The following is a 22880-nucleotide window of genomic DNA, read 5'->3' on the forward strand; positions in this document are numbered from 1 at the left end:
ATATGACGCGCTAGTCAAGACATGAATAATGTCACAATTCCGTCACGTACGTCGTCAAACTCTTCCTGCCAGACAGTGGCACATACGCATGGGCGGGTATGTGCCACTCGTATGCGGGTATGTGCCGCTGGTATGCGGTTATGTTCCACAAGTGATTGGCCTTTAGTATCTACCAAGGAACAACGAGAACGCACATGAACAATTTTTACCAGCAAGCGCTAAGAAATACCCAACATCGGTAGCGTCAACCCGATAAATAAAAAGAGTGAATTTCAGGGTCCTAGCTGGAACCGAAACCAAGCACTCTGCGTAGAAATGAAGCATTTTACCACTAAGCTACGTCAGGTCTCGGAACTACTTTTCGAATAGAGGCTAATCATCATGAAACGTCAATAGTGGTTGCACTACTGCCTACCCAATTTTATAAACATTACATATGTACTCCTTTGATACAGCCATCCCGTCGGGTTAAGGTCAATTGTGGTTACTTGCCATGTGCTGAAGTTGTTTTATGTAGCAGTGTCCAGGGCCAGCATCCTCGCAAGCATCAGCGCTTCATATCACCTCCCGGTTTTGCTAATACGCATGTTCCAGTTGGCATCGTTGCGCAAATGCAAACAGCTGGTTATATAGACATTTGCAACTCTTCAACATATGTTTGTGCGTGCAACATTTGCACATATATTTAGCGTGATTTCATGACGTGTCGCACAATCAAAAAGTTGCAACATCATCACCTTACCTCCGCATGCTTCGCATAACATCGATTCCCAGGTACGTGGGATCTGCCGAATTTTTTTTGTGTGTAATACGAGAATGCATTCCATTGTGGGAAACATGAGTACAGCCTACAAAAAGACACACCGAGCTGCTAACTCAAATAGCAGACTGCGACATCTTGCAGAGTTCGGCAAACGCGCTAACACTTCGTCAAAGTTTGCTGGTGTTGTATGCCTTCATATTACGCAAATATTTATTTTTATTTATTAGAATACCCTCAGGGCCCGTAGGGCATTACAGAGGGGGTGGGTACAACATATATAACACACAAGAAAAAAAAGACAAAATAAAGAAACAAGTATCAGATGCGCAAATCAGGAAGGCAACATAAGTACACTAAAAATGTATAAGAATTCAAGCACATACAAGACAAAGATAGATAATGAAAACTGCGTATAGTTACAAGCATTGCTGAGAAATTGTAGTCTTGAATAACAAAGGGTCTGTTATTGATACAACGGAAGAGGGAAGGTGGTTCCAATCGGCGGCTGTTTTCGGTAAGAAGGCTGCTGAAAAAAATTTGGTGCGGCAAAACGGAATGGCAACCTTATGCTGATGATCAATGCGCGATGAGTGGTATGACGGTTGTGAAATGAGGTCTCGCTTCATTGATGGATTGTGAAAAAATATCTTATGAAAAAAATGCAGTCGCGCCAGTTTCCTCCGGACAGTTAAATTGGGTAGGTCAAGGTTAGATTTCATTTCTGATATGCTAGCAGTACGGGAATAATTAGAACAAATGAACCGAACTGAGCGGTTCTGAACAGATTCTAACGCGTTAATTAAATTTTGCTGCACGGGATCCCATATAGCGGACGCGTACTCAAGCTTTGGGTGAATTAGTGATCGGTATAATAGAATTTTGAGGGACAGCGGAGCGCGAGAAAAGTTGCGGCGTAAGTATCCTAGCGTTCGGTTAGCGTTATTACAGATGTAGGTAACATGCGTGTGCCAAGATAGATTGTTGGTAATGTAAACGCCGAGGTACTTATATGAAGAGACATGCTGGAGGGGAACGGCGTTAATTCTGTAGGTACAGGGGGGAGAAATAGATCGCCGGGTTATTGACATGCATTTAGATTTGTTAGAGTTGAGAGTCATAAGCCATTTATTGCACCAGGTTGAGACAGTGTCAAGGTCTGACTGTAGAAATTGGTTATCATATTCATTGTTTATTTCGCGGTAAATTACACAATCATCTGCAAATAACCTTATAGCGGAGTTAATGCTGTCTGGGAGATCATTAATATATATAAGAAAGAGTAAAGGGCCTAATACGGAACCTTGGGGTACGCCGGATGTTACTTTAGAAATAAATCAAAACCGAAACAATAGCGCATATCTAAATGCAAATACACATGACTTAGAACAACTAAAGCGTGCTTTCAGGCACCCATTCTTCCACACGTAGTGTTTTTCTTTCACTGATCGCAGCACGACTTCGTATACCATTGCACAGACGATGCACACACGCACGAAAAAATAGTTTCTTTGATCACGCGGATACAGTGCCTAGCATTCAATTTCACCGCCCTCGTAGCGTTCCTCTCATGGTCGCGTTGCCGTCATGAAGCAGGCACCCAAGGAAACAGTTCTGGCGAGAAATGTTACTATTCTGACCAAAGTCACTAGGTTATTTTCTATCTATTGGACGTTTCATCATAATTTGTATAACTTCATCATCTATAGATATCATCATCAACGTGTGCCGGCTCAGGTTCGTTTCGAATAAAGTGCTTCCTTAAACTATTTTAGGTAGGTTGGGGTAAAATGAGACACGGGGCAAAACGCGACATTTTCACTTTGCCGGCCCCTGTAGCTAATACAGCTACTTTTCTTTGTTTCTCTTTTCTAGCAATAGGTGTTGGTCATTGTCTACATTTTCATATGTAAAAGTTGATGTTTGCTCACAGCGTTTGTGCGGCAAAGTTTACGCGGCTAGTGTCAATGTGTTGGGGACCCGTCAAAAAGGGGTGAAATTCTGCTAGGCCAAATTTTGGAGCCGTGTATGAAGCTACTCCTGCGTCAGTATAGCAACGTGAATATTTTTTTTCTTACTTTACATTAAGAACTGCATAACACCAAAAGTTTAGTTGATTGGTGTGCGGGGACAAAGCGGTTTTTTTTTTTAATTCAGGCGTGTGAGAAAAGCAAAATGCGACAATAAAGCATTCAATTGCCTTAGAAATTGGCTTTCTAACTTAACTATTAACTTACACTCATTATATATTATATTTCTTTGTTTAGAAAAGTTTCAACATACAAGAGCATATTGTATAGAGCTTCCCGGGTAGAAAACAACATGACAAAACACTGATTGCTGTTCAGGACATGACTCTCTGCATTCGCACTGCACCGAGGTTTTTCGTGTTCTCAAGGATGCTCTTTAGAGACTCATAAAAAAAGTTGAAATTTTTAAGTCAGTTCGTTCACAAACACGTCTTGGAATTGAATTTTGACCATGTTTCTTTAATACCCTAATTGAAAAACAAACACTTGAAAACATGAATCTACTACAGTTTTCAACTCATTGTCTTACTAAGCTCAGTGGACAAAGTTTAAAGCCATGAAACACCTCAGCAGTTCTGCATCAAAATAGGAAAAATGGGGTGAAGAAGACACGTCAAAACATATCGAGCCTTCAATAGTTCTATAATTCAATGATATGCAAGCGTTCGACAAAAGACAACATTAGCACAAAGTAAGACTGGTGTTTGATCTGCCAAAATTGAGTTTCGGAGCAACACACCACCACGTTCTGTCTAGATTCAACGCGTGCGTAGAGTCCATGGACTGGGCTCCTTAAGACTGCTTAAGGGCTCACAGAGTGAATTTCTAGACTTTCGACCACAAAAACTGAAGGAAAAAAATTTTTCACAATGTCTTATCTTGCCCCGAATGTTGGGGTAAAATGAGACATCTGGAGCATTTTTGTTCAATTAAAAAATGTTTCCAACAATTCTAACAAAGTAATATTTATCTTGAACATACCTTGAACTCAAAGGAAAGTTTCTGCAATGATAAAAAGCGAAAAAAATTATTATTTACTATTTTAAAAATTTTGTCGCATTTTACTCCACCCTACCCTACTTTTTAGTGGAGACAATGAAATCTTCAGACGAGATTTGAAGGTGATAGAATCATGTTGATTTATTTATCTGTAATATTCAATATAAGCGAAACGAGCTGCACGAGATTGCTTTGTGTACCTCCTCGTTGCCTTCGAGAGTGGAAACTTCCGCGCTCCCTGGGCGGAACAAAAGAATTTGCTTGAAAGATCACTATGGAACGCGAACACACTGGTGGGAAGCACGATGTTCAGTTGGAAAATCGATAGGGCGACAATCACACTGACGTTGCTGCACTCTTTAAATGTAGACTGTGTGGTGGTGCTGACACGTTCACACGTGGCGTTCTTTTGAAAGCCACCTGAAATGCCGCACGTCATACGTTTGTGGCGCCATGCGCGTTCCTGTAACTTCTTTTCTCAGTGATTTCGTGCACTCCGCACTGTACTTCTGTCGTGTCTTCCTGTTTTGACCTCTTTAGTGCAACTTTGGAGCAAACAAGTGTGCACTGGAAGCTTGTTGCATAGCACCCCTGCACAAAACTTTGTGAGTTAAGTCCAGGATGGATTTGCGGCCTCACGGGTTAGAATATACAGCATCTTCTACTGAAATTTCCACGTGATAACACACAGATATAGCATTCATTACGTAATTGAATGGAAATATATCGCCATCCCTTAACTCCCTTGAAAGTCCTAGGTACATGACTCATAAACAGATTGCAAAAGCGTGCTATAATAATTCTCAACAAATTTTTGCAAGCAATCAATATCCTCGGCTAATATTGGGCACATTTTGATCTCGTCAAAACTCACTGTACGTATATATTTATTTCATCAGCTCTTGTCGTCTAGTGTCAGTAAATTTTGTGTCCGACTAACTGGACTTCTTGTGAACGGTATAGTGAACAAGGTAATCATGATTTCTTTAAGACGTAACTCTCAAATAGAGTGTTTGATTTATACAAGATTACCATCGTCGCGATGCTTTATTTACTATATTTTGGGTTATTATAAATTTCTTAGACAGGAGTTGCTGGGATCGTATAAAGCGCTAACATTTACTGCACGCCGGTCGCGTCTCTCGAGATGTCATTAAAGTTGTTTCTACCTTTCAGTGAATTCTTTAAACATCGCATAAAAAAGTCAACAACATTCACCTTTTTATGGTTTACTTTGTCAAAAAAAAAGCATCGTTTTAAAAATAACAAAAGAAGAGTTGATTCCGCGTAAGAAAGAACTAAGCCTGGATGATCGACCTCTTAAACTTCATTCAAAACTTTGTATATTGCTGCCTGATTTATGTGAAGAAGAGATTCGCAGTTGGTTTTTCTGTGAAAAACATTTTTTTGAAGCACAGTAAATCAACAATGACGGAGAGGTGGAATGCCACGCTTACCTGCTCTGCTGCTTTTTTTTTAATTTACCAATAAATTACACAAATTATAATAATAATACGTGTCTCGAACTCGTTTGGCTATATATAGGCGTACTGGTGCTTACGTTCAATTATATGTACATTGTCTGCGTTGTGTAGACTTTGTTAAAAAATCGCAAATTTGACATAACGTTTTCTTACCTAGTTTGCAGGCTTCTATTTCACAAAACACTCATGACAGAGGGGTGAAAATTTCGCATCACTTTCTCAGATGCTTGTTTATAAAACTGCCATAGCTAATATTGTTATCATTTTTAATAAAAAGATATAACTGTGCTAACTTCAAGAAAAGAACATGCAAAAGAACTTCTGACGACGAGCAAAACAACCAATTTTTGGTATTTTTTAATCTTTTCCCCACCTATTCTACTGTACATCAGCTTTCACAGTCAATAGAAACATTTTAAATTGTACGATTTTGCTTGCATTTACGGCCCGTCAAAGAATGCCCTTGTGCAAGGATAGGCAATGGTAGATCGGACTTCCTGTTCGCTTGGTATAGAATGCAGGCGCAGTCAGGCTGATAATGCTGCTGCTGCTGCTGATGATGATGACCACAGAGCGTGCAACACTAATTTCTAATTATCACTACCGTATATATCACTGCTAATTTGCAACGGCGAGACATAACTACTTTATTACAATGTCATGCCAAATTCAAAAGCCGTAAGTTATCACAAATTTTATACAATGTTCAGACCCACAAATTGTGCTGAATCTTGCGCAAAGGTCTTATTCGACGGACCCTCTTCACACCGGAGCATGGGCTGTGCGCACTTGTTAGCTCGGTAATCCCGCACTTATGGCCGCTCCCATGACCAAATACTTTCAAAATTTGAGTTCTCAGTGCAGTCGACAGCTATTTCAGTGCTGCTATCCTTTTAAGAGACTCAAATATAGGCCTGCATTTCATACTTAGCGGGCAGGAAGTCCGATCTACCGTTGCCTATCCTTGCACAAGGGCATTTCTTGACGAGCCTTAACCAAACGCAAAACCATATAATTCAACATGTTTTTATTCATAGCGAAATCTGATTCAAATTAGAATAAGTGGAAAAAGTATATGAAATATTGAAAATAGTTTTTTTTGTCGTTGTAAGTTTTTCCAGCATGCTCTTTTCATGGAGTTAGCACGACTATATATTTCTATTGAATAATAATAATAGTAATAGCTATAAAAGTTTTATAAGTAAGCATGCTGAGAAAATGATGCAGAATTTTCACCCCCCTGCCATAGGCCCTTTGTGAAATAAAAGACTACAAACTCGAAAGAAAAATGTGGTTTTGTCAAATTTGAGAAATTTCATTAAAAATATACACTACGCAGACCATCGAATTATGATTGAGTGGAAGCGCCAGTACGCCTATACGCAGTCAAATAAATTTGAAGCACGTAGTAATATTAAACTTTGTGTAATTCATTGGCTAACTAAAAAAAAAGCAGCAAAGCAGGTAAGCGTGGCATTCCACTTCTCTGTCACTATTGATTTATTGTGCTTCGAAAAAAATTATTACAGCAAAACAAATTACGGATCTCTTCTTTACACAGATCAGGCAACAATATATAATTCTTTCAATAAAGTTTAAGAGGTTGACCAGCCACGCTTTGTTCTTTCTTACGTGGAATCACCAAATACTTATTTACTTATATAGTAGAATGGGAATACCTCTTCATGGTAAACATGCGTGTAAACAAGCATTTGAAACAGCTTCTTAAGTTAGAAAAAAGTACCTTTTCTTTTCTGATAAAAAGTTTTTTTAAGTGCAAGCAAAAATATCTGAGAGACACTTTCTCACCTTCGTGGGCGTCTGTTCTCATACTACTGACTTGGCCAGCTGCTTCTGACAGCTGCTTTCAATCTGGATGCGCTCAAAGACTCCACTCAAAAGCGTTCACGCCACTCAATGAACTATGTTCTATTTTTTAGTTTGCGTGCAAATATGGGTCATGAACTCACCAAAAATTTTCATTTTGGTATAAATCAGCCGGGTGGGGGTCTTGAATAGAAACCTCTTGAACGGCGTTGCAGCTTACCATGTTCACCAAAACTATCAAGCACTAGCCACCTTCACTGAGAAAGGATGCAACCACGAATTCAAAACTACGCTGATTAGTCTAGGAACTATACAGTGGGCAATGGCAGGAGCCGAACTCGCAAGGTTTCCGCCCGAAACAAGAGAGTCAAATTGACCCCCAGATTTCACAAATTGTCTGCTATGGAGATAACGTGGCTCCTGCTTTAACAAACGTTTCGGTTCATTAATTTTTATTGATGTACGGATTAGCCTTTGGATTATAATGCATGCTGACTTTGTTAATATCTATTTCAACGAACTGCTCATCTGCGTGAAGTCTTATGATTGTTTCTTTTTCTTTTTTTTCTTGTTGCGGCTATCCCACGTGACCTTAATGCTTCATCAATTCAACAAACAAAACATTTTTGTGACTTCTCCCTCCGATGAACATTATTGTCAATGCAGTCATAGGTATACAAGGTGTCTCAACTATCACTAGATGCCCCGCCGCGGTGGTCTAGTGGCTAAGGTACTCGGCTGCTGACCCGCAGGTCGCGGGTTCAAATCCCGGCTGCGGCGGCTGCATTTCCGATGGAGGCGGAAATGTTGTAGGCCCATGTGCTCAGACTTGGGTGCACGTTAAAGAACCCCAGGTGGTCGAAATTTTGGAGCCCTCCACTACGGCGTCTCTCATATTCATATGGTGGTTTTGGGACGTTAAACCCCACATATCAATCAACTATCACTAGATTGGTACGATTGACAAAATAAGGAGCGGCGTTAAACGACGCAAGGCTAGTGCATGTCGTTCTAATCACACTGGAATGGCCACTTTAGTGTGCTGGAGTAGCAACACTTGTCGTGCGGCTTATAATTTGTTTTTAGGCAGTTTATATGACGGGGCAGTGTTTGTGCACTTTGGCAAAATATCTAAGTGAAGATAACCTATTGTCCACACTGTCCAACCAGACAAAATCAACCACTGCTACAATGACATTTATAGATTTCTTCAAGGGCACTGAACTTGACACCAGACATCAAGAAGACCTGTGTGTTAAGTGGCGATTGTAACTACGTATCACTTCTTCCTGTCCCCATCATCATCGTTTGCAATGTATTGCTTTTTTTCTTCCTTTTACCCTCTGCTGAGTAGCAGTCCAGAGGGTACAACCTCAGGCCGACCTCTCAGCCTTCTGATAAATTATCGCTCTCTTTTTCCTTCATCCCCTCTTACCCTCTCCCAAACCCCAACTCTCTTCACAACGAGCTTCCAACATTTCTCTGGCTACCAAGGGCGTAGTCGGAAAGTTTTTTGGGGGTAGGCATCTCCTTGATTTCATGGGAAAGGGGGGCTCATCCTTGAAATGTTCATTTTTCGCTCTGTGTGCCCTGGGTGAACAATCTTCGGAGGGGGTAGGAAGAGTGGCACGTACTCGATGTGCCACACCTGGATATTATTCTGATGGCTGCAATAAGGCATACGGGACGAACATTCTTGGAGTCAGAGATACCTCAGACTTCCATAAGGCAAGACAGCCGAAGTCAATTAGCATAATTAAAGCAATTTTTGCACTCCAGTAGCCATATCTACAAAAAAACTAGTTTTTACGCTACTTTTGTATTTAAGAGCACCCTGTCGGAAAAGAGATTGAATGTGAAAGCTAAGTGCAATTATACGAACGAAAATACTTGGAAATTCAAGTTGTGATGTTATTCTGTATTTGTTTCCAACGCCTTTTGCAGACGCGTGCACATCACAAAAGCCACGTACCACCAACTGGATGGGAAGTTCGAGACCGAACCCGGAAATGGCCACCAGCGGGATCAGTACCTTGCTGAGCACCAAATTGAGACATTCCTCATCGCACCGCAGAAGGTAAGAGATTATACATAACGGTAGCCTTTCGAAAACGCGAAGCTGCCTCTTAAGTTGTACGTAGTTTTGAAAATCCCTGGAAATTGCAACAAAGTTTTTAGTTTGTCAAAGTACCACGCGCTTCGTCTCACGACATCGTCTGAGTATCTCAACGTAACGAGGACTTCATAACTGTTGGTCTCTGTGACTGAGTATACGGCATCATTATGTGTTGTTTGGGGCCCTTCTAGACAGATCAACGCTTGATGTCAGCTAGAGCTATCAAAGTATACGTAGAGCAGTAAACTCGAGTAATCTTCGATGAAGCACCTGAGGGCTGCCTGCGCAGAGTTTAATTTGCTTCCTCTTTTAAGCTGTCCTAAGCCTTTTCCAATCCACGCCTGTTTTCTCCTAAGAGCGCGACAGAGCGCAATGCCAGCCTATTTAACAAGGTACAACGAAGGCTGATTCACCACTCATAGGTACGAGTAGGACTGGCAAACCAGGGCACTGTTTCAAAACTCAAACTGTTCTTGAATTACGCCTGCCCTAATAAAACGCCTCGGCTTCGTTCACATGTCATACCGAATTCCTAGAGAAAAAAAGACCAAAAATAGTCAAGAAATTGAAAAAATTCAAGACAGGATGTAGCCAACTTGAGCTATATGTGTAGCCAAAAGCAGCTACGTGTGAGTGTAAACGGCGACGTTTTCACAGCGGGCCTGTTAACGCTGGATGTAAGGCCGTTGAGGTCCGCACAAAATTCGGTAAGTGCCTGGCACAGAAAGCGGGTATGTGCCAAGCTGCTCCTATCATAGCATGTCCATGCATAGTATAGCAAGGGAGTGGGAAAGTAAACGGTTGAAGAGTGACTGAGGAGGTTAAAGGGCAAACCATAGCATAGCCATGCACGTTATAGCATATATGAAGCGGTGAGGAAAAGAAGTTGGGGTGGGGAGTGATGTGAAAGTTGGGAAGAGGGAAAGGAGAGATTGTGATATCGAAAAAGATAACGAACAAAAGGAGAAAAATATGTAGATAAAAAGATTCGAGAAAAGACGAAACAAAGAAACGAGAAAAAGAAGATCCAGAAAAAACTCAATCTCCGTTGGCCAGGTTATATCGCTTTCAGCTGCGCTGTTTACTCAGATTGAACAGGCGTGGTACTGGCTTAATTTTTATTTACGTTACTCAATGTAAGATTATCTCAATGAATATATAGATAGGTGCACCAAGAACTCTTGAAAATTGTAATTGCTGTGAATAAAATCTCAATTGTTCACTTTAACAACCACTTTGTACATGATGACGAAGTTTGTTGCACAGTTGGAGAAATGAAACTCTCTTCACGTGTGTTGCCTGACTTTTTTTAAAAGACAAATAGCAGCCTTATGGCCACAATAGCATGATTACTTGATTAGTGCATTCAAAATCATGGTTGATCACTTTCTCAATTTTTTCGTTCAGTGGCTAAATCTGAGCTGTGAATATTTCCGAGTCCTACTCCGTGCCTGACTCCAAGAAATAACGCAACCAGTTTGTTAGATATCCGATTTTCGATTTCGGTGAGTGCAGAGCGTCCTAGATGCAGAAGACTTTCCGTTGTCTCGTACACTTCCTATTATAGTTTTACAGTCGGATTGAGAAATAGGGTGACTTGCGAAATGAGGCCTTGTATGCAACGGTTTTTCTTCTATTCGTGAACACGTATATAAAAAAAAACTTGTTTTGCGTAACGCAAGCGGAAAATTCTATATTGGGAACTTGAAACGAGCCTCGGTCACTCCATACTTGAACGCCAGTGGCTGTGACGTCGCAAGATAATTGAAATTTGGTTCAAATCGAGAAAGTAGCGAAGACACTTCTTTTTGTTGTCCCAGCCTTAAAAAAAGATAGCTGACTTGGCGTAAACCAGCCGAACCTGGCAGCTCCTCAATTATTCCTGCAAAATCTGACCTCTTATACCTCCCGAATGCACCCTCCTATTCATGGAAAGTTTGTAAGTACTTCGTGGCGTGGTTTTAGTCGTACGTTGAAGGTAAATGTCTTCATAGGGTGCACCAAGATCTGTCATCTGTATCCGCCAACTTCCTCATTCCTCTCGACCTCTTGCAGAAAGATACCTCCGAAGAGAGCCCGTACACGGTGCATGAAAACAGCAACCGACATCGGTCCACCTCCAAGATGTACAAGCACGTCGAATGCTGGGGTGCGGACAAGCCGTTTGCCAACATATCCGAGACCACACTGGCCAAGAACGTCGGTCTGACGGTACGCAAACAAGCATGCTACAGACGCTGCTATGCAATGCCAATGCAAGTAGTAACTCACGAAATAATCGCTTGTTGCAAGAAAATATGTGCGTTTTCAGCATCTTGCAGTGTATTTCGCGTGCTTCGAGCAAAGAATACAATCGAGCCAAAGTTCAGACAACAAAGAACGTGGTTGCTTTACTTGTTCACCTAATTTTACAATTAAGGTAGGAAAGGAAACACATTCGAGATAGTCTTCCGAAAACGCGTTTCCTGTTTGTATTGTTAGTGGACCTGCGCAATGCCGCTGAATTGGAAGCGTGTGAACATAAGGCGCTTGACTTCATCAAGCGTGGTACATCCTCCTTTCAGTAAAAACAGAAAAGTAATCATTTTACATGGTGATTCGCAAGGCGTTAAGAATATTTCTAAAATTTGCTGTCAAAATAGAGGTGCTGTGGAGGTCTTCTTCCTTGTGTGACCTGATCTCCTCAAGTGCGGACTTGCTTCATTTGATATCACCGGCACATGATCGGTTGAAGACTCATGTTGACTTACACTGCCGTCGTTGTCACTTTTATATTCCTTGAAATCTTCCGCGGATGACTCTTCAGTGATGTTCCGTACTATGCCTAAGAATTCCCATTCAGAGACATGAAAATTCACTATTCGGGGATTTTTCTTGCAAACGTTGACTAAGTTTCCAGCATATTTCCCTGCACAACAGTACTGATTTCCACCCTAATCCATGCACACACATACTATAATTGCACGAGTCTGACGTACTGGTGACTTTTGAAATTATGACTAACCCCTCCACTGCCGCAAAACAAAAGCATGACTTTATTATTTGATATACTGTTAGTACACTGCACATTGTGGGCTTCAAGTCTAACACCAATGGTGAACTAGAAATTTCTTCGTGTAAATATCAGAAACAAATCTCAAGGGCTATGCTTGTGTGGTGCATGTGCCACAACCAATTACAGAAGATAAGGGTGCACTGTGGGTGCGAGTTATCGGTTGTCATAGGAGATTTCAAACATTCCTAAACTTCTCTGCAATATGACAAACATTCCCTTTTTTTCCTTTGGCTGAGAAGGACAGTCGAAGATTCCCTGAAGAAGAGAAAACTCTCTGCACGGGACATCACAGTGACTCCTTGCTGAATGGCGCTGCTGTCGCGAAAAAATGCTGCCGGTTCCGGCGCAGGATTTTGCAGTCTTATGTTTTCATTCATAGGACATTGATTTCTCTGCCCGCATCACTCTGGCTTTGATTTCTCATTGGTCTCCACGCAAAAGCACGTCTTGTTCTTCTTGCGAGGAAGCAAGGGGGCGTCTCGGTTGTTCTTTCTGTCGATAATTCCACACATATATGCTGGGAACCTCCACGAAATCTGCAAATGGTGTTCGCAGTCTTCAGCCAAACAGCAGCAGCTCACCTAGTGACCGACTGTCTTCTAAGAGACAGGATCTGTAACAAAGCAATTCAAGCCGGCAGTTGTCTCTCTGTGGAAGGTAACGTTGCGTATACAATCGGACGAACACAGGAAGTAAAGAAGCGGAAACGGAACGAGCGCTAACTTTCAATTGGCTTTATTGCTTTGGTCGCTGTAAGTATATGCACATTTATCAGACGTCCCAAAAAATTTGAACGAAGGTTGAAAGACAGGAGGATATAATTTTAAATGTGCATATATACAGCGATCAAGGGAATAAAACCAGTTGAGATTTTGTGCTCTTTCCGTTTGCGCTTCTTTACTTCCTGTGTTCGTCCGATTGTATGCGCAACGTTACATACCGCAGACATAGAACAACTCGCCCTGCAAGAAGTTCTTAAAAAAGTCGTCTCTCCACTCAGTTTTTTAAGGATTCTTTCAACCACATGAACCCCTTTTTCAGCTAAGCCATTTGAGCGTGGAGATCACGGGCTCAAAGTACCATGCTGAAAATCGCATTTTTTTAAGATATCACCAAATTGCGGCTTGAAAATTGCAGTCCATTGTCAGTGCACACCTGCATAGGTATGCCGTATCTTGCAAATATTACGCTTAGTTTATCAATGATGGCGGCCGGTGGCGTGTCCTGTAGGTGCTCTACCCCGGGAAAGTTGGATAAGGCATCATATACGCAAAGGTAAGACTTGCCAGCATACTGAAAGATATCTACACCTATCCTACACCATGCATGTGCAGCCACTGGGCAGATAAGAATAGATTTACTATGTGGCTTGAATGCGTGCTTCTGGCACACGGAACATTTTTTGCTTGATTTTTCATATCAGTGTTCATACTGGGCCCGAAAACCAAACGGCGCGCACGTTCCTCCACCTATCTGGTGCCATATGGTCACCGTGGATTATTCACAACATTTCTTGACGCATACTGTCCGGCACTACGACCTAACCCTTTTAATCCTTTTAAAAGCTCACCGCTCACAATCGATAATTCTTTTTCGTAATGTTAAACTGTCCCTGTACTGGTTGGTTATTTTGGAAACAAGTAACGACACCTTGCAATTAGGTGTCGTTTCGAGTCTTTCAATAGGCGCTCTAACGTAGGATCGCTTACATGTGACGACATCATACTTACGGTGTGAACTTCAATGTCTTCATCGGCTTCATCTTTTGCAGCTTTCCGACAAAGGCACGCGACAGCAGGTCTGGCAACATGCACCACTTTCCTGGAACAAAATGCAGTGCAAAATTCTATTTTAGCAAACGTAGAAAAAAGGGCTGTAGTCTTGGTGGCATGTCAGGAATTGCATTTTTCGAAATATTGATGAGGGGACGGCAGTCTGTTTCGTGGATGACCCTGCGCTCACACACAAAGAGATGAAATTTCTCACACCCGTATGTCACCGCCAGTGCCTCTTTCTAAATCTGCGAATAACCTTTTTGGGGGTCAGACAGTACACGCGAAGCATACGCTACAGGTTTCCAAGCGCCCCCGTAACGCTGTATAAACGCTAAACACATGCCGTTTTGTCGTGCATCTGAAGCGATTTTAATCGGATCGAAAATATCCAAAACAGCCAGAGTGACAAAGCCTGATGAAGCCAGGCTTGGCTTTATCAGGTTTTGTAAGACTGGCTACCTCTATTTATGCTAATCATCAACATTATTATCATCATCGTCATCATCATCATCAGCAGCAGCAAGTCAAGTCCACTGCAGGACAAAGGCCTCTCCCATGTTCCGCCAGTTAACTCGGTCCTGTGCTTGCTGCTGCCAATTTATACCCGCAAACTTCTTAATCTCATCTGCCCACCTAACCTTCTGTCTCCCCCTAACCCACTTGCCTTCTCTGCGAATCCAGTCAGTTACCCTTAATGACCAGCTGTTATCCTGTCTACGCGCTACATGACCGGCCCACGTCCATTTCCTCTTCTTGATTTCAATTATGATATTCTAAACACCCGTTTGTTCTCTAATCCACTCTGCTCTCTTCTTGTCTCTTAAGGTTACACCTACCATTTTTCTTACCATTGCTCGCTGCGTCATCCTCAATTTAAGCTGAACCTTCTTTGTAAGTCTCCACGTTTCTGCTCCGTAGCTAAGTACCGGCAAGATACAGCTGTTTTATACTTTCCTCTTGAGAGATAGTGGCAATGTATCTGTCATAATTTGAGAGTGCTTGTCAAATGTGCTCCACCTCATTCTCATTCTTTTAGTTACTTATGTCTCGAGGTTCTGCTCCGCGATTATTACCTGCCCTAAGTTGACATACTCGTTTACAACTTGAAGTGCACTATGACATATTTCGAAGCGCTGATCGCTTCTGAGGTTGTTGTACATTACATTTGTTTTCTGGGGATTAATTTCAAGACCCATCTTTCTGTTCTCCTCGTCTAACTCCATAATCATGAGTTGCAATTTGTCCCCTGAGTTACTCAGCAATGCAATGTCATCGGCAAAGCGCAGGTACTACGGTACTCTCTATTAACTCTTATCTCTATTTGTTCTCATTCTAGGCTTCTGAAAACCTCCTGTAAGCACGCGGTAAATATCATTGGGGAGATTGTGTCCCCCAGCCTTACACTCTTCTTGATTGGTATTCCGTTGCTTTTTTTATGAAGCACTGTAGTAGCAATTTATCCCCTGTAGATTTCTTCCAGGTTGTTTATATATGCTTTATCGACGCCCTTATTCCGCAGAGTCTGCATGACTGCTGATATTTCTACTGAATCAAACGCCTTCTCGTAATCAATGACGGCTATGTATAGTGGTTGGCTATAGTCTGAGCGTTTCTCTATAACGTGATTGATAGCATGAATGTGGTTGATTGTTGAGTACCCCGTTCGAAATCCTGCTTGTTCCTTTGGTTGATTAAATTCTAATATTTTCAATACTCTGTTAGAAATTACCTTTGTAAATTGCTTGTATACTACAGGGAGCAAGCTGATCGGCCTGTAATTCTTCAAGTCCTTGTCATGTCCTTTCTTATGTATTAAGATGATGTTAGCATTCTTCCAAGACTCCGGTATTCTTCCCGTTAGGAGACACCTCGTAAACAGGGTGGCTAGTTTTTCTAGCACAGTCTGCCCTCCACAATTCAGCAGATCTGATGTTACCTGATCCTCACCAGCAGCTTTACTTCTTTGCATGCTTTCCAAGGCTTTTTGACTTCTTCTATCATAACTGGTGGGGTGTCAACTGGGTTACTGCTAGTTCTTATAGTATTAAGTTTGTGGTTGTCCCGGCTACTGTACAGATCACTGTAAAACTCCTCCGCTATTTTAACTATTCTATTCATACTGTTAGTTATTTTGCCTTGTTTGTCCCTTAGGGCATACATCCGATTTTTGCCTATCCCACGTTTCCTCTTCACTGCTTTGACGCTTCCTCCGTTTTTAAGAGCGTGTTCAATTTTCTCCATGTTATACCTTCTTACATTGGATACCTTACGCCGATTATTCAACTTCGAAAGCTCGGCCAGTTCTATTTTGTTTGTTGTACTTGATACTTTCATGCTTTGACACTTCTTTATGAGATTCTTCGTTTCCTCGGAAAGCTTGCCAGTGTCCTGTCTAACTACCCTGCCTGCAACTTCCACTGCACACTCCGTAATGATGCTCATCAGATTATCATTCATTCTATCTACGCTAATGTTGGTTTCCTCACTAAGAGCTGAGTACCTGTTCTAAAGCGAGACTTTGAATTTCTGTACTTTCCCTCTCAGTGCTAGCTCATTGACTGGCTTCTTGCGTATCAGTTTCTGTCGTTCCTTCTTCAAGGCTAGCCGAATTCGAGAGCGTACCATTCATTCTATGGTCACTTCATCATACCTTGCCAACAACTTCCACATTCTACACGATGCATGGTTGCGCACTCATTATAATGTCTATTGCGTTCCTATTTTCGCCATTGGGGCTCCTCCATGTCCACTTACTGTTTCCCCGTACTCGTGAGAAGGCATTCAAAATTCGTAAAATTATTGCCTTCTGCGAATTCTACTAGTAGCTCTCCTCTGGCGTTTCTAGTACCGATGCCATAATCTGCTATTGCCTGGTCTCCAGCTTGCTACTTCCCTACTTTTGCATTAAGGTCTTTCATCAGTATAGTATACTGTGTTTTTACCTTACTCATAGCCGATTCAACGTCTTCATAGAAGCTTTTAACTGAAGCGTCATCATGGCTGGATGTAAGCAAGTGAGCCTGTATCATCATTATCTTGTTCTCCTATTCAGTTTAATTACAATATCTACCACCCATTCATTAATGCTATAGTATTCCTCTATGTAGCCAGCTATGTTTTTATGAATTAGGAACCCCACTCCCAGTTGTCTTCTGCCAGCCAAGCCCCGATAGCAAAGGATCTACCCTTTCTGTAGAACCGTATAGGCCTCATCTGTCCTCCTAACCTTACTGAGCCTTATCATATCCCATTAAACACCATTTAGCTCTTCGAATAGTACAGCTAGACGTCCCTCACTAGACAAGGTTCTAGCGTTACACGTTTTTAAGTTCAGGTTCCAATGGCAGGTTATCCGTATTCAGAGTTTCTTAGCACCCTCTGCTGTGTTGCAAATTTGACCGCCGCCGTGATCAGTTGTTTCGCAGCTGCTGGGGACTGAGGGCTGTGAGGGAATTGACGTATACATGTGGGAGGTAGTGGCCAGATACTGCACTAAGGTGGCCAATCCTTCTCTGGTGAGGTAGTGCGTTACCGGCGGTGGCTACCGCTGAGGCCACACCCCAGGCCTCTCTTAATGCAGTTCCATCACCCCGCGGATTCTTTTTTTTATCCGGTTGGGAACTGCACGGTACCAGGATTCGAACCACGGACCTTTTGCATGCGAGTTGGATGCTCTAACCTCTACGCCATCGCCGCTACCCATGCTTATAAGCTGGTATAAATCACGACGCGAGCCTGGTGCTGGAACTGGTGCCGTTGAAGCTGCTGCGTAAAAAGAAAGAAAATAAAAACAACCGCGCGAGTTTGATAGAGCAAAGCCGGCGACACCCAGTTGTCAATTTGGCTACGAGCACCTCGGAAAGAGCGACATGAGAGGCCAACTGGTAGGACGGGACGCGAATGCGCACCGCAACAGGCGTCTCGTCACCAGAAAGCTCCGGCCACGCGATACCGTGGTCCTCACGCTTTTGCTCGCGCCTGTACCATTGAAACACTTCGGATGATGAGCCGATGCCGAAAAAAAAGCCTGAGAAAAGGACAACGGCCTTAACGGGGTCGAAAACCTCCAGCTCCTTGACGTTTCTTTGTGCAATGTTATTTGATGAAAACCAGATTCGGCACCTAGTCGTAAAAATATCGTGCTCCTGCAAGCTCGGCTTCCATATCGTCGCGACTAGGCATGTGCAAGGGGTCCCGCTAGACACCTTCATTATTTTTCTAGGATTCATGGATATTTCCAGAGTACCGTCTTTCTTCTTGTCAATAACCAACAGACTTATCCAGTCCGTCGGGTCTTAAACCATGGCAAGGATGTCACCCTTGAGCATCCGGTGGAGTTCAGCCCTCAGTGGTTTCAGCAGGGCCAGAGGTACTCGCCTAGCCATCCGGACAGTAGTTGCGACGTGTTGTCACAAGAACGTTTTATGCAGACGCTGAAGGCGTCCGGCGCCGGTGAAGACGTCGTTGTATTCTTCCACGTGTTGTCTAGATCCTGTTGTTATTGTATCGACTGACCTGACGAAGAGCCCCAAGCGTTCGGCAGCTTCGAGACCAGTAATGCCACGTCCCTTTGCAAGCCGACTTCAATCACCGTATTGCCGACTGTGACCTTCAACCGGGCTACTTCAAAATGCTCTATTCCTCCCCTATAAAAGCGTAGCATTAAACCATTTTCTCTTAATTGGGCCGACGGATGTAGTGTGGGGTACATACTCTACGGCAAAAGGTTGGCAGGTGCACCAGTGTCCACTTTTAGCTTCATGTGTTTACTTCCCACTTGTGCTTCCATGACCCAGTTAGGATGGCTCTCGATCGCATCTAGAGATACGTGAAGAATCACGAAATCTTCATTAGCACTTACCTCGGCCATTTGTCTGTTGCTCTTACATCGCACCGCAAAGACATTTTTGCCTCCACATCGCCTACAGTTGCGTCCAAACGCCGGAGCAGTTCTCGAGCCGTGCTCTTGACCACATCTACTGCATTCAATTACTGTGGACGCACCGTTTCTTTTTCGTTGTTTTTGCCTGGCCGCAATATGGTCGATTTGGCGCTGTTCGTGTACCCAAATTTGATTTCGGGCCCTTGAAAACTCGGTTGTTTTGCAGACCTGCTTGGCTTTCGCTAGTACCAATTCCTTGTCCCGTAGCAGCTTCTGGCCCACTTTTTCGTCGCTGGTTCCAAATACAATATGGTCGCGGATCATCGACTTTTTCAATACTCCGAAGTTGCATGATTCAGCCAGGTGCCTCAGGTCTCTTGCAAATGGTTCAAAAGGCTCACATACTGCTTGAACGTATTGTCGAAAGGGGTACTACGGCAGTGGCTGCATTTTCAGTGCAAGGCGAAAATGCTGTAGGTCCGTGTGCTCACATTTTGGTGCACGTTAAAGATTCCCAGGTGTTTGAAATTTTCGGAGCCTTTACTATGGCGTCTCTCATAATGATATGGTGATTTTGGGACGTTAAACCTCACGTGTCAATCAATCAAGAGAAATAGATACCACTCATATATTTCATTCACCTGCACTGCGCAGTACACGTGAAATTTCTTGATAATGGTCACATGGTTCTGTCTTACAGCGTCTTCAGTGAAAATAAACCTGTTGATTTCCAACATATATTCGCCTCCTAAACTGAGCAGCAGGGTCGTCTTCGTGCCATCGTCCCAGGACTTTGCTTTTGAAGCCGAGGCTGCTAAAAAAGCTGAAATGTTTGCTTAAAGAGCTTACACTGTTGGGCAATGTCGCCACTTAGCCGTAATAGCTCGGGAGCCTTTAATAATGTCAACACGGATGCGTGTGGCAGGGCCGCGCTTCTTACATCATGTTTCATGTGTTTCCAGCAAAGAATACAATCGAGCCAAGTTTCAGACAACGAAGAACGTGGTTGCCTTATTTGTGCGGCTATTTATACAATGAAGGTAGGAAAGCGAACACATTCGAGATAGTCTTCCGAGAACGCGTTTGCTGTTTCTGTTTTTACGGGGCATGCGCAATGCCACTAAATTGCAAGCATGTTAACACGAGGCGATGGTCTTTGTCAAACATAATACAAAGATGATTTGCACTCAGGAAAACTGGCATTGTGGTGAGACCATTTCACAATGCTAGTTCTTTGGTAACTTGACTACGTAAATTGGGTTTAACACTGCGTGAAGCAGTGATGCGCAATGGAATCTATATGAATGTGCAAGCCATCACATTGCCCCCTCAACGCAGCCCAAAAAGCGATCTAGGCAATGTTATTGAATAGAAGGATAGATTTTAAGCATGGTAAAATTTAGTTGTTTATGGAACTTGGAAACTTTTGGACAACTGAAGAGGTGTTGTTCACAGCGCGGCCTTTAAAGCAGCAATTATTTTCACCATTCGCCTTATGAAGTCGGCTTTTAGCTCTCTTTTATGCCAGGCAATGAAATGTCACCGTCACGCCTTCGTTGCTTTGGCATATTCTAATTATTTCTTTCTCGGTAAGTGTACTAAGGATGCCAAGAATGTATTCTTGGATTAATCAACAATAGGTAATTTAACTACGCCATTGACTCATCACTACAAATATTTAATTATTATAAGAGTAACTTCCCATTACGTGTTAACTATTCTTTTTATTACCTCAGTTTTTAATTTATTATAGCATTTCCAGAAAGACCAGAAGATCATACGGTATAGCAGCATGCATTTCCGTAGAAATTAAATCAAAGACCTCTTTTTCTGTGACGTTTTAGATAGTACTAAGCTAAGAGGGGCGCTCTAGTGAAACTTTTTGTTGAGGTGTTGGTTGCCAATTCACTATCTTGTCAAGTTTTATCACATAGTGTCTTCATCTCTATTTTCTTCGATTTTTAGCTTTCTTGCTCATCACTCGTTGTCCGCGCATTACTACTCGTACAGTTCAGAATGACCACAAATAATAGCATGTAGTAACCTGTTATGGTAAAGACCAACAGCAAAAGGAATATCTCTTTCTTTAATTTTTGTCTAGGATATTGGCTTTAGTACTTTAAGCAATTAGGCAAGTGCCAATGCGTTCTCATTTTCGCGCAGTCCCTCCAGCTTACAATATATTTCACATGCGCCTCATACTTTTCACTAGTGCCCCTCATCAATCTCTGATGGTATATTATTGTTATCATATCATTTTTATTGGTAGTACTTTCTGGCCACGTGTATTTGGTAGAATGACATCCCACTTCGCGAACAAAGAGTGAGAGTGAGCAAGGAGATCGGTACGCTTAGAAACATTTCGCATTCCTTCTTAAATGAACAGTCGCAAGTATACAAAGTACTTATGGTATAGGTTACAGAAAAGAGCGCGAAGACGTATTTTTACCCAGACGCAGCAGCTTGAGCGCAAGACAACATGACAAATAGCATTGTTTAGGCAGTGGCGGGGTCATAACTTACGTTCAGAAAAAAAAACGTTCGTGACACTGTTACCCCCCCCCCCCTAAAAAAAAAGCGGTGTATACATCTCCAAAGCAGTGCACTTCCCGGCTTCTACACACCTACTTTGCTTACTCCTAAGATCCATATCCCGGTCGCATGAACGTTATGGGATCTCTCTCTCACTGATGGAACAATGGACACCGTACTCTGTGTGCAAACGAATGAATGCGCATTTATTTATAACTTGGTTACGGCAAGCCTGCCAGCGGCACTATAAAAATCATAATGTGCCAAAGTTTACCTGCTGATCTCGCTATAGCAAAAATTTACAAGGAATAGCAATATGAAACACACAATTCAACACGATGCCACGTCGACGATGTCCCATCATGCCAAGATGTCCGTGAGTACGATCCACTGAATCGCCATCACGATGTGGCGAGCGCTCCGCGAGGATGCCGGCCTGCAGGGCACTTTGGCGCCGTGTGATGAAAACAGCTTTAAAGGAGGAGCGAGCTCGAACTCTATCTCAAACTTGCAGTGTGTGCATCTGTCCCGAATATTTTAAATGAGGACTGGCAAGTTAAGATAACTGATTCGACCCAACAGCAAAAAGTGGTAGGTATAGGTCAACGAAGTGCGACGAGGTCCTGTGCTCGAAGTCCTTAAGGGGGCTAGTAAAAACAAGATGAACTGGTCTTCACGCTCAAACAAAAGAAAGCCTTCAGTTCGCGGCATTTCTCGCGTGGCCGTGACAATTAAACGCACTCGAGGAGTGAATATGCATGCCTAATTAGTTTTCACGTAATGTTAGAAAGAGCAGTTGTGTATTATTGTGAGCAGTATGACCTCGAACACGTGAGTGCGTTGCAAATGGCCTCAAAACCAAGACAACGCGATGCGTGGATGGCGCTGCCGAAACGGTAGAGGGAGAGGAGGATGCTCTTCCACTGACTGTTCGCACTCCCGCATGACTGTAGCTGAGAAATGGCAGCTGATCGCGTGCCATAGGTCGCTAGCAATGCTAACACTAAAAGAAAAAAGCCTCGAAAACAAAAGTGAGAGATGCGCATCAAAATGTTCAGCGAAGCATGCCCTGTGCATTATGGCAGGCTACGTCACAGCCGATATCTTTGTAGCGGCGCAGCCTGATTGGTTGTGGGTGGACACGTTGATGCCAGGTCATGTCTCCGCTAGCAGCCATAGACAAGCTATAAGCTGCATTTTGCAGCAACAATATCGGGGCGTGAGTGTCAACAGCAAAGGGAAGTGCGCCACACTTTCCACTTTGATTCTGAGAGCGGCTGCTGCGAATCAGCAGATGTAGGGTTCGAAACTATTGCCGCGCGCTCGTGTGTTTAGGCTGATATTGCTCACAATAGTACATGAATAAATTACTATAACTTTATTTGAAATGACTCTTGGCGCTACACTTTATTAACTAAAT

General features: G+C 42.7%; 1 protein-coding gene across 2 annotated transcripts in view; it reads left to right on the forward strand.

The window, feature by feature from the left end:
• The window catches only part of Ac76E (adenylate cyclase type 2 Ac76E), a 770909-nt gene that overhangs the window by 673786 nt on the left and 74243 nt on the right, over positions 1-22880 (forward strand). For both annotated transcript variants that reach the window (XM_075878061.1, XM_075878062.1), the window contains 2 exons: positions 9045-9177; positions 11272-11427. In XM_075878061.1, the coding sequence (XP_075734176.1) occupies positions 9045-9177; positions 11272-11427 (289 nt within the window). The remainder of the gene's footprint in view (positions 1-9044; positions 9178-11271; positions 11428-22880) is intronic.

The sequence above is a fragment of the Rhipicephalus microplus genome, chromosome X (assembly GCF_043290135.1).
Source record: "Rhipicephalus microplus isolate Deutch F79 chromosome X, USDA_Rmic, whole genome shotgun sequence".
In the NCBI taxonomy this organism is placed as follows: domain Eukaryota; kingdom Metazoa; phylum Arthropoda; class Arachnida; order Ixodida; family Ixodidae; genus Rhipicephalus; species Rhipicephalus microplus.